The following is a 12,706-nucleotide window of genomic DNA, read 5'->3' as shown; positions in this document are numbered from 1 at the left end:
AGTATACATTACATATGTGAACATGAAAATCTGAGAATAATTAATATACTGTATGACATGTACTTTTCTTTTTCCTTTTTTTTTTTTACCAAAAATATGGAACCAATCACAGTAGCTATTCAAACATCAAAAGGCTAAGAACAGAAGTATTGGACACATTTGCCTCAGTTTCAACACTGGATAGTGGGACACTGATTATTATACTTGCACCGAAAAGTCCATGTTTCCTATGTTGCTTCCCTAGAAAAAAAAAAGTTGGGGAGAGTGGTCATATCTGGCTGGCAACCAGATCAGATGGCAGGCTAGTACAGAGCCAACTGCTAAGGTGAGAGGACATCCTCAGAAGCATCTTACCCTCTGCTTGCAAAATGCAGCCAAGCTAATGTAAACTTTACAGCAGACAGTGTGCTCTTCCACATCCCTTCTATTGATTTTAATAATAATAATAATAATACAGTTTATTTATAGACCGCTTTTCCAAAATAGATCAAAGTGGTGTAAAACAGAACAAAATTATTCTTAATAGACTCAACTATACCAGCCCCACCCCCTCCCACACTAAAAAAAAGTGCAGTTCTGTAGCTACCAGGAAGGGGACCATCAATACACACACACACACACACACACACACACACACACACATATATTCCATGGCTTTATTTGGTATCATAAAACTAGGAGTGTCACTTTACTTGAATTCAAGCCCCTCTCATTAAGCAATGCATCATGGCATAAATAAGCTGAAAATGGGAGCAGAAAGAAAGAAAGCCTTCTTGGTGGCGGCTCTCAGGCTATGGAATTTTCTTCTGAGAAAGACTCGGTTGACCCTTTCTCTGCTCTTTCTTTGCCAAGTGTCTAATTTAATTCTAGTTGTTGGAGTAGTGGAAGAGGTGTGCTGGTTTTTTAAAATATGATTGGTTTTAAAGTACTTTTAACTGTTCTATATTAGTGCTTTCAAAGGATTTTTAGGTTAATGATTTTAATTTTCTTATGCAGATGGTTTAAGCTATTTTGTTTACATGCTGTCACTTGGGAGTCAAACATGAGAGACAAGCAGCTGCAGGCTATAAAATGAATGAATAAATAAATACTACAGTATTAGATGGGACATCCTATGTAGTTTTGTAAACAGCAATATTCCTTGGACAACCATACAAGCCATTCCTTTCCACAATCATGCATCTATGTAAAGAGAAAAGATACATATATCGTGCCATAGTAGCATCCCTATGTAAAGAGAAAAGATACATATATCGTGCCATAGTAGCATCCCTATTAAGAATTGAAATTGTCTTTATCAGTGCAAACTCTATAGGATAACCTGGTTTGGTGGATTTCTTTTTTCCGGAAGCAGGTGCAGCAGGTTGAGGTTGAAAAACAGGAAGCGCAACCTCCTGGGTTTCTTTATCTTTTTCAGCTTCCCTTCTTGTTTTATCTTCTTCGGCTTTCTTTGAAAAGTATTCACTGGGACAGAAGAAAGTGGCATGAACACTCAATATTTGGAACATTACAAGCACAAATTCTACAAGATGATGGGTGGGAAACTTTATGCCTCACAATAAATATTAAACTGCTTAATTCTGCCTCTATTTTTTTTTAATTTCCAGGGTTGATTTTAAGTTGTGCTATTTGGTGTGTTACCAAATATTTGGGGACATCCAGTATAGCATAGTGATTTAAGTGTTGGACTAGGACTCTGGAGACCAGGGTTCAATTCTCCACTCAGCTATGAAACCTACTGGATGACCTCAGGGAGTGGAGGCAACAGCAAACCTCATCTGAATATATCTTGCTAAGAAACCCCATGATAGGGTCACCATAGGGCAGCCTTTCTCAAATAGTGGGGCGGGCCCCCCAGGGGGGGCGCGAGGCTCCGTAAAGGGGGGCGCGAGGCTCTGTTATGCAGAGGTGTACTTATAACAATTTTATAGACAAATGATACTATTTACAGTCGCGCGGGGGGCACGAAATGTTTTCTTCTTCCTAGGGGGGGGGGCATGACAGAAAATAATTGAGAAGCACTGCCATAGGGTTACCATAAGTCAGAAATGACTTGAAGACAGAAAAAAAAAACACACACACACACATTTCTATGAAAAATGTTTGAAGATTTTCAGCATGGCCAAAAATCCCTAGAAAGCTTCAAATAAATAAACAAATAAACAAAAATCTGCTGTGGGATGACAAATCAGAGAACCTCTATAAACATGTCATCCTCATTCTGTTTACTTTGTTTAAAATAATTATAATTGTTCTAACTAAAACCCAATGGACAGAAGCCTGCTGGAACAAGTCTGTAAAATATAAAGGGCTCTCCTCAATAATTTTGCAGAACATTCAAATTCTCCAGAATGCTGCTGCTAGGCCTGGGATGGTCCCAATTCAGTAAATAGCTCTATTTCCATTTAATCTGCACAGCTATCTACTGGTTTCCAGGATTGTATAACTGTATTTCTTCATTTTAAGGACAAGATTGTAACAAGATTTGCTGTGCAGTTAATAAATAAACTTGTCGAATTTCTTTGCAGCCTTCATGGTATAGCTGTTCTTTACATCATCTTGAAAGATGCTACTTGCTGTTGAAAGTTTGACATCATTGTTAAAAATACAACACAATAAAAATTTCAAAAGAAAAAAAAACACTGAATAATAAGCAGAACAAATATGGGACACGTACCCTAGTAGTTTATCGATGTTAAACTGGTCAGTAGGTTGAAGGCCTCTGAACATTTCATTGAATGATTCATTTACCCATTCAAGTGCTGTATTTATAGATTCGTATCTTTCCTTTTCATCAGCATCAAATGCTTCGGGTGAGGCATTTTCAAGCATTTCAGCATGAGAAGAGATCGTGCTGGAACAAACCCGCTGCAGAATATTAAAGATCTGCTTACTATTGAAATTTCTCATAATAAACATGGCATTGAAATGTTTCCATTGAAGCCTTATTTTTTACTGATATATGTTTGGATTTTTCTTTCCAGTAACAAATGTAATAAATGTCAAGTATTTCACCAAGGTATTCAAGGAATTTTTGCCACATGAGAATATCCACAGCTTTTGATTTTATTTTTATATCTTTGTTAATATGAAGAGTGCTGCTTATGTGAAGTTTTGAACAATGCACATACCATAGATTATATTGTCAAATTTATCATTCAATTCTTTCTTGGATATGGCTTAAAACATATTTTTCAAAAGATGAAAGGGAGCCACAAAAGAAAAAAAAGGACCTTAATTCTTTCATTCAATCCACTTAAATCCACCAATAAGAAGCCCATGAGCCTTCTTCCTATTTCAGGAACTGAAGTAAAGTGCCTCAAAGCAGCCTCACTACTGTTTTCTACTTTTATTTTAAAAAGATAATTAAAAAGATAATGTCCCAATGAGTTAGGGTAAGACCGCCTTTTGCCTCTAAGAAGCACACTGTGTAGAACTTTGGCCCGTTACAAACGGGCGTAATAGTACTAGGGTTAGAAAGGGGCGTCACTTCTTGACGCCCCTAACCCTAGTACGGACCCAGTCCATACAAAATGGCGGCGCCCGTTCCACACGGGGGCCGCCATTACGTCCGTTCCACACGGGGGCCGCCATTACGTCACCACTGTGCCGCCTCCAAACGAGGCGCTGCGGTTGTGACGTCGTCGTGTCGCACGAGGGCGGCTAGAGCGCCCTTTCCGTAGCGCGAGAAGGAGCTCCGAAACGGAGCTCCTTCTGCAGTTTGCGTCGCTGGCGCAGCCTTTAGATGGCTGCGCCAGCAACGCAAGGGAGAAAAGGGCCAAGTGGCCCCTTTCTCCTCCTCCCCGCCGCTATCAGGTGTCCTTGGGGCATGAAGCCCCAAGGACACCCATTTCCAGGCTGCGGGGAAGCAGCCTTTTGCCACTTCCCCACGGCCTGGAAAGCAGCGGATCAGGGCCTCAGAGGCTGCCATTGTGGCAGCTGAGGCCCCAATACAGTGGGGAAAGGGCCGGTTACAGGCCGCCCCAAACGGGCGGTCCGTAACCCGCCAGTGAGATTTCAGCTTGAAAACGAGCACCTTAACTTGCAAACATGTTGTCAAATTGTGAGGTATCTACCACCATTTTCTGATTACAGTCCCCCCCACCCTTTTTTCTTTTAGCAAACCCCATTTCAGAATTTCAATGTGATACTCAGCTGTGCAACTTGAACAACTAAAAGCATCTTGTCAATTTTTGTGATGCCTAGCACAATATCCCAATGTGGCAGCCACAGAAATTCAGTTTCATTACTATAGATGTGTTTAAACGTGTCTATATTTTTCTCTAAATAACACAATTGGACAGAGGTTCAAAACCTGATATTTGTGTCAGGATTGCAGTCAGGAATTACATCCTCCTGTTGCTGCAACCCTGACACAAATCTCAGGTTTCAAATCCTTGAAAGTGATCTTCACCATGGAATAGAACTTTCTATTAACACCAATTACTTTCACCAAGAGTGATTTTTCTTCAGGAGGGAAAGAAAAGTTTGTAAAAGCCCTTCCCCATACTCCAGAAGACAAAGCGTATCACTACAGATGTTGATGCACTTCAGTTTCCAGCATTATTCACTGTTGACTTTACTAGCTAAGACTGATGGCTGCAGTTCAGCAACATCTGGAGGGCTATACTTTATGTATTTATCATATACCAATCCAAGACTGCATATGCACTGCAGAATCAATGCAATTTGACAGCACTTTAATTGCCATGGCTCAATGCTATGAATTCTAGGGTTTGTTGTTTTGTGAGATACTGGGCCCGAACAGACAGGCCAAAATAAAGCTGCTTCGGGTCATTTTGGAGGTATGCTGTTTAAATGATGCATGCGTCCTTAGAGGCAGGAAGCCGCACCAAAGCCATTCCTAAGGACTGGAGTGTGGCTTTGGTGTGGTTTCCTGCTTCTAAGGACGCATGCATCATTTAAACAGCATACCTCCAAAGTGACCCGAAGCAGCTTTATTTTGGCTTATCTGTTCGGGCCCATTGGCACAGCATCTAGGAAACTCCATGGCAAAAACAATCTGTTCACATACAACCTGCTCCTTATCTTATCTCGCCTTCACTTTCACAAACACTGTCGCCACTTCAGGAGGCTCCTGAGTGAACGCAACAATGTGGCAAGGTAAGGAGCGTGCACTGATCCCGTGACCTGGGTCAGTGCAGGGATGGGTATGTGAACACCTGCCCATCCTCGCACCAACTGGATGAGCACCAGGGCCAGGAAATCATGGGTTTGACCCTGCTTTCCTGTCCCATCTGCTCAGTCCCTCTCTCAGAGAGCTCTGGTGCCACAACAAACTACAAATCCCAGGATTCCATAGCACTGAGCTATGTTAACTCGGTGTCAAGGTGCATTAATTCTGCAGTGTGGGCAGCAGCCTAAATGATTATCAGGATGCAGAACCCCATGATGATTACCTGGAAGAAGAAAAACACAAGAATTATATGTGATGTCACAGATTAGGTGGGTTTTTTTGGTACAAAATGTTATGTTACATATTAAGGCAATTTTATTTTGAATGCATTGAATAACAGAAGTAATTGGGTAAGGAGCTGGCAGGAGGACATGTTGAGACCCTTGGCTACACGGGTGCTTTATCCCGAGTTCCTCCTGGGCTCACTGTGTCCTGCCTACGTGACTTTTAAAGCTTCCTCCCACAACCCACATTTGAAAAACTGAACTTTTGCTGCAGGTTTATTGGGGCGAGAGGGGTTTCACTGATGGTGATAGCTTCCTTTTCACTCGCCATTCTCATTTGTTGCTTGGTGTTGTCATTGTGGGCAGGGGACTTACTGGTAGAATATTAGAAAGGATTTTAATAAAGTTAGTGGTTGACATTTGGTCTGGCATTTGGGGATTTGAGAGATTGGTGTGGAGTATAAATGACTGATAATGAGGGGTAGTAGGATAGTCTGTCAGTTGGAGGGCCAACTGTATTGCTTTTGTAAATCATATGCTTTGGACCTTTGGGAACACTATCTATATATATAAAGATCCGGTTCAGATACAGTGCCTATGGTGGCAACAGTGAACAGAGAGAGCTGACAGCTGCGACTATCCCACTATCGCACATGGGAATATTGAGGGTATCTAGTTGGCCCCACTGATGGCCTCAGCAGTGGGACAGAACTTCCTTAACTAGTGGCAGAAGTGGGCTTAAGGGAAAACCCTCACTCTTGATAGTAGCAGTCTTCACATATTGATGATTTAGGCAGAATCTTACAACTGGTGGGATAAAAAGCCATGAGCTTCACAACATACAACACAAATATATAGCCATGTTACTTGTAAAATCAGTATGTGAAGAGATCTTGTAGCACTTTTGAGGCTAACTAAAAGAAAGAAATTGGCAGCATGAGCTTTTGTAGTCTGAGGAAGTAGACTTAAGCCTACAAACGCTCACCCTCCCAATTTCATTCTTTCAGTTAGTCTCAAAGGTGCTACAAGATCTCTTCACATACTGATTTTACAGAGTAACATGGCTATATCTTTGGCCCATTACAGACGGGCCTCTAAGTACGTGCTGAGCACGTACTAGGGTTAGGAAGCGGAGGCGCTTCTGCACACACCCAACCCTAGTACGTGCTCAGCACGTACAAAATGGCGGCGGCTGTTCCACACGGCCGCTGCCATGACTACGTCACGACCGCGCCGCCTCCAAACTAAGCGGTGCAGTTGTGACGTAGTGGGGCCGCGCAAGGGTGCCTAATGCGCCCTTTCCGCGGCCCCGGAAGGAGCTCCGTTTCGAAGCTCCTTCCAGCTTTGCGTCACTGGGCACAGCTTTTAGATGGCTGCGCTAGCGACACAAAGGAGAAAGGGGCCAAGCGGCCCCTTTCTCCTCCTCCCCGCCATCGCCAGGTGTCCTTGGGGCTTGAAGTCCCAAGGACACCCCTTTCCAGGCCGTGGGGAAACGGCCTTTTGCCACTTCCCCGCGGCCTGAAAAGCAGCGGATCGGGGCCTCGGAGGCTGCCGTTCTGGCAGCTGAGGCCCTGATACACCGGGGAAAGGAGCGGGTGCAGGCCACCCCAAACGGGCGGTCTGTAACCCGCCTGAGTGTTGTATGTTGTGAATCTCATGGCTTCTAAATGCAACACATTTAGAGAGTCCCAACTTGATCTCTCTGCATTGTTCCAACAATGTCATAAGTAAGTTTGTACATGTTTGGCAACAACGGCCTTTGTGCAATCTTCCAGTTGGACATCATTTGTTTAGACAGTGAATTAAGCACAATGAAATTCATACCTTTTCACGCTCCTTAATTTGGCAAGACACTTCCACTTCCAAAATTGGCCGACCAATCCCATCCAGAACCTTTTTGCCAACTAATCTGCATATCACTGGAGGTTTTGATAATCCAGAGAAGTAGTTTGCCTTGAAGATAACAATTACTATAATTAGTTGTGGTTGGCTGGTATCAGGCATGCTGCCCAGCCCTCATGGGGGGGGGGGGGAACCCCACAGTCATTATATGTTTGGAATGTTTGGTGGATTTGAATGTGAAAGGTTTAGACAGTGATCCACATATTTTAGCAAGCCATGGTACAATTTTTTTAATAGCTGAAAGTACTGCTTGCCATGATCTTGTTTCCAAACACAGAGGAAAGGAAAGGTCTTGTCTTATACAACACCTTGCTTAAAAGCCAGTGTGGCACAGATGCAGAGTGGGCTACTTGCCCTTTTTCACAGCACTGAATTAGGAATCAGAAGAATTGTTCATGGCTGCCAGAGCAATACAGGTTGTGTATCCTTTATCTAGAATTCCAAAATATTCCAAAACCCCAAACTGGCCATGTGGTGCCTGAGATAGTGACATCTTTGCTTTCTGATGGTTCAAACTTTATCTATGCACAAAATTATTAAAAATATTATGTATAAAATTATCTTCATCCTATGTGTATAAGGTGTGTGTGTGTGTGTGTGTGTGTGTGTGTGTGTGTGTATAATACATAAATGAAGTTTATGGGTCCCATCTGCCTGTGCTTTCCAGGTTAAAAAATGTGCTTGCCAAGCCTGCGATGCAAATTATGCTTCAATGTGGTGAATGTACTGAATTCCTAATAGGATTTAATTCTGAGCAGACAAGTACAGAACAGCACTTTAAGGTAAAATAGAAACACCACAGGGGTAACGTATTCCTAGCTGAGCAAAGTTTTAACTTGGATGTATTAATTCAGATGTAAATCCAACAATAGCTCCTGAGCAACACTGATTTACTGTAGCACTATGGTCATGTAACAGGTTAGCAGGTCTAGTTCAACCTATATGTACCTTTGTAATATATAGTTTCATGAATTTTGGCTGAATAATATGCATGTATAGTGCATAAGGTCTGAGGAGAAGACTTTATAGTAAACAATGTGGGACTGCAAACTGTGCAACCAAATATTCAGCAAAACTATAGCAAAATAGTTTCTTGAAAGGCCAAGGTATAGCCAAAAATTAAAACCCCTACCCACAAAAAATACAAATGGTCTCGTATTTTAAGGGTTTTTAAAATTTATTACATCATTTCAATAAAACATTATTCTAATCATATTCAAAATGAATTTATCCCTAGTCCCAATGGTCAGAATACATGAAAAGCAGGTTTCCTTAGCACTGCCAAATGCGTAAGAATTCATGTAGATGTACAAGAACCAAGAGACATTTTATAAGGCCTGTTGTCCTCTTTGACAGTTCAGGGTAAAACAGCACAGCAGCACACACTGAAATCTGAATATTATCCCTGGAAAAGTCTCTGTCTGATTCTTGCCGCTGCTTATTTTTGGGGGATTTCTTGTTAAAAAGTTTTAAACCTGAACTCCTGGTATTGTAATTCTCCAGGTTTCAGCTTTCTCTCAGGAGGTCTCAAAGTTAAATCTTTGCATGTGTATTAGGGTTGCCATAAGTCAGGACCTCCAAACCGGGACAAATGTAGGGCAAATGTAGGACAACCTTTTCAAATGTAGGGCACATTTTATAAAAATGGAGGACATGCGGAAAAAATTGATGCTTTTTAAAAATGTTAATATAAATGCATGTTTCTTAGTCATGATCAAAATGGAGGACATTTGGGCATTATTCCTAGTCAGATGGCAGAAATGGACTTCCTTTTCTGCCCAAACCACCCCCCTCCATTCCAAAACACACACAACAGCACATTTGGGCACTTCCCGTGGCTTTACTTAACATGGCCTCTTGCATAGTTCAGAGGCTTATTCCATAATCAAACCCCTTGAGTTTAACACTTAGCATGGTTTAACATGGCTATGCATATTGAACATATCAAGGTGGTTTCACAAGAAGTGGATTTGCCGTTTCAGGTTTCTTGCACCAACTCTACTTCTCAGAAGTGTGTACTTAGTCAAGGGACTTTGATTTTTTTTCACTGCACATGAGTTTGTAAAAATCAGAGCAGCTAACATTGGCCATGCCTGAGAGGCTTGCTGATATCAATATCACCATCACCATCATCACCATCATTGTCACAACAAGGGAGACTTGTTAGCATTAAAAGCACAAAAAATACACCAAAACCACACTTTGGAAGGTGACACTCTCTCAACTTCAGAAGCTGACTCAAATCACATCATCACCACACTATCCTTGTCGAAGCAAGGGACAATTGTTAGCATTAAAAGCATCAAAAATACACAGAAAAGGCACTTTAAAATGCACTTTAAAAATACAGTTTAAAAAATACAGCTTAAAAATGCACTTTAAAAATACAGTTTAAAAATACACCTTAAAAATGCACTTTAAAAATACAGCTTTAAAATGCACTTTAAAATACAGTTTAAAAAATACAGCTTAAAATGCACTTTAAAAATACAGTTTAAAAAACACATACAGTACTTCCTCCTCCTCCTTCTCCTTCTCTTCCTCTTCATCCTCCTCCTCCTCCTCCTCCTCCCTGGCACCAAAAAAGGGCAAAGGAAATGGCCCTTTCCTTTCCCCTCTGGCTGCAGCCCAGCCCAACAGAGGAGGAACTCCTCCTCCTGAGTCTGGCTGGCCAATGGGGGCAGACTGGGGCTGGAACAGCCCCGCCCCCTGCCAGCCCTCACAGGCTCAGGCCTGGAGAACCCAGCCTCAGGAGGAGGAAGTCCTCCTCATTAGCCCTGCGCACAGCTCTGCAAGGGCCAGCAAAGGCAACCTCATCCACCCGGGACAAGGAGGAAACCGTGCAGGGACGCCCCCTAGTGGTCAAAACCCGGGATTGTCCCGCCCCCAGCCGGCTTATGGCAACCCTAATGTGTATGCATATGCAGAAAGATGCATATACAGTACATGAATTGTAAGCAACCATGCTTTTATCCTCCCTTCATTGGCTCCCCTTCCCCTTCCGCATCCGGTACAAGCTTTTGTTACTGACTTTCAAAGCCCTCCATGGATTGGCCCCTCCTTACTTATCTGACCTTCTTTCTTCTTACATTCCTACTCGCACCCTCCGCTCTTGTAGTCAAGGTCTCCTGTCACAGTGTAGGACTACCACTTCCCCCTCCTGAATTCGTCCCTTCTCCCTTGCTGCCCCTTACTCCTGGAACCTTCTTCCCCCACATGCACACCTCATCACTTCTCTACCCAGTTTCAAAACTGAATTAAAGACTATATTGTTTAGAGAAGCATTCCCAGAGGTGAGCCCCTCTCTGACCCAGGAAGCCTCCTTTTAACCATCCATTAAGAAGCCAAGCCCTTCCTCCAGTCGATCTGCCTTGGTCCAGGCCTCGGAGGTGGAGAAGAACTGTTGGACCTGATCCCATTCCCCACCACCATTCCCTTCTCCTTTTGTGTCGTGTCTTCTTAGATTGTAAGCCTGAGGGCAGGGAACCATCTAACTAAAAGATTGTATGTACAGCGCTGTGTAAATTTACAGCGCTATATAAATAATTAATAATAATAATAATAATGCAGTACATAGTCCATGGTTCAACACACTGTACTTGTTGAGGTGCAGTTTAACAATTGAAAAAAGAAGCATTATGGGACAATTACATTGTCTATTGTATCTTTTTTACTGTTTGTTGTTGTGTGCCTTCAAATCATTTCAAACTGGTTCTTGGATTAGATACCAGTATGGATTACTCAGGATCTCCATGGGGCCCTTTCACACTTTTGCTGCTGTTGTGTGCCTTCAAGTTGTTTTTGACTTCTGGTGACCCTAAGAAGAACAGATCATGTGGTTTTCTTGGCAAGATTTGCTCAGAGGAGGTTTGCCATTGCCTCCCCCTGAAGCTGAGAGCAAGCGACTTGCCCAAAGTCACTCAGTGGTCTTCATGGCCGAGCAGGAATCGAACCCTGGTCTCCAGCGTCATAATCCAACACTGAAACCACTACACCACACTGGTACTTTAAGCAAAAGAACAAGTACTCTCTGCGATGTGATGTGATATTATTTAATTTTTATTTAATTTATACCCTATATTTCCCCCAAGACAGTTCACAATGTATTAAAACAAAATAGTTAAATCAATGGATAATGCAGAAGTTAAAAGCAAATAAACAACCAACCATATGAATAACATTAATTGAAAACAGTTTTAAAAGCCAGTTAAAATTTAGCAATAATAAAAAATATAGCATACACAGATTAAAAAACCTTCTACAACCTAAGTCTACAGTCAAAAGCTGAGCAGAAATTTGAACCCTGGTCTCCTAGTGTCTTAGTCCTATCCATTTGTCTTCCCAGGGATGCAATTCCAGAGGGATAGCTTTCGTGGTTTGAGCGTCGGACGAGGACACTAGGAGACCAGGGTTCGAATCCCTGCTTGGCCATGAAACTCATTGGCTGACCTTGGGCAGGTCACACTCTCTCAGTTTCAGAAGGTGGCAATGGCAACCCCGCTCTGAAGAAACTTGCCAAGAAAAACCTATGATAGGTTCGCCTTAGGGTTGCAGTACGTCGAAAAGGACTTGAAGGCACACAACAACAACAACAACAACAAAGCTTACATAAAGCAGAAGTCATTTTCGCATGCTCTAGTAACTTTGCTTGCCTTTAGAGCAGAGGTGCCCCAACAAACTACCACCCCCAAAATTCCATAGCATGGAGCCATGCCAGTTAAAGTGGTGTCAAACCGGATTATTCCTGCAGTGCAGATGTAGCCTAGGACATTTTTTTCACGTTTACCCTTTTACGCACGCGCAACAAATGCCCTCACTAAATGCCCTCACTGCGGCTTCACTGGGACGCAATGCGCATGCGCGTACTTAATGCGCGCGCGTACTTAATGCGCATGCGCAGTAACGGAAACGCACCAGGTATCCGTAGAAATCAGCCGGGCGCTTGTAGAACATCGTATTAAGCACTTCTTCCAAGCGTTGGGGCACTTCGTTGTTCCGGTAGTACTCCACCGCTTGGTGTTTGAGTTCGGCCATGGTGAAGCGGTGCTGCTGTTTGGCGCCGCCGCCGCTGTTTTCCTGGGACGCCATGACTGTTTTCCCTGGGCCGTTGCTCGGAGACCGCGGCACGCCAGCGGGCACCTCAGTCTCGCGAGAGGTTCCCGTAGTCTCGCGATATCTTTGGCTCTCAACTGAGAACTCCCTCAACGTTCTTCAATATTCCTTAGAGGGCGCTTTGCCCAAGGAACAGGCAGAGGCGCCCTCTCTTCGTTTCCCTTCACTTTTATCCTGCCATCCTTTGTTCAAAATCATTATTTGAAACCAACCCTGACCAAAACACAGTTCTAAATAGACCCCCCCAAACTGTCCCCTTTAAGAGAATTTT

The 12,706-nt window shown here is 42.9% G+C and overlaps 1 protein-coding gene across 2 annotated transcripts in view; it reads right to left on the bottom strand.

Moving 5' to 3' along the window:
* The window catches only part of ENO4 (enolase 4), a 38,793-nt gene extending 26,362 nt beyond the window's left edge, over nucleotides 1-12,431 (bottom strand). For both annotated transcript variants that reach the window (XM_089510015.1, XM_089510016.1), the window contains exons 1-4: nucleotides 12,238-12,431; nucleotides 7,246-7,374; nucleotides 2,678-2,868; nucleotides 1,322-1,464 (exon numbers count right to left, since the gene is read on the bottom strand). In XM_089510015.1, the coding sequence (XP_089366141.1) occupies nucleotides 1,322-1,464; nucleotides 2,678-2,868; nucleotides 7,246-7,374; nucleotides 12,238-12,411 (637 nt within the window). In that variant the 5' untranslated portion in view covers nucleotides 12,412-12,431. The remainder of the gene's footprint in view (nucleotides 1-1,321; nucleotides 1,465-2,677; nucleotides 2,869-7,245; nucleotides 7,375-12,237) is intronic.
* Nucleotides 12,432-12,706: the final 275 nt, after the last annotated feature.

Source organism: Sceloporus occidentalis, unplaced genomic scaffold, assembly GCF_023333645.1.
Source record: "Sceloporus occidentalis isolate IW3139 unplaced genomic scaffold, rSceOcc1.0.p SCAF_2, whole genome shotgun sequence".
NCBI lineage: Eukaryota > Metazoa > Chordata > Lepidosauria > Squamata > Phrynosomatidae > Sceloporus > Sceloporus occidentalis.
Note: the sequence above shows the minus strand (reverse complement) of the source record. Positions and strands in the feature narration are given on the sequence as shown.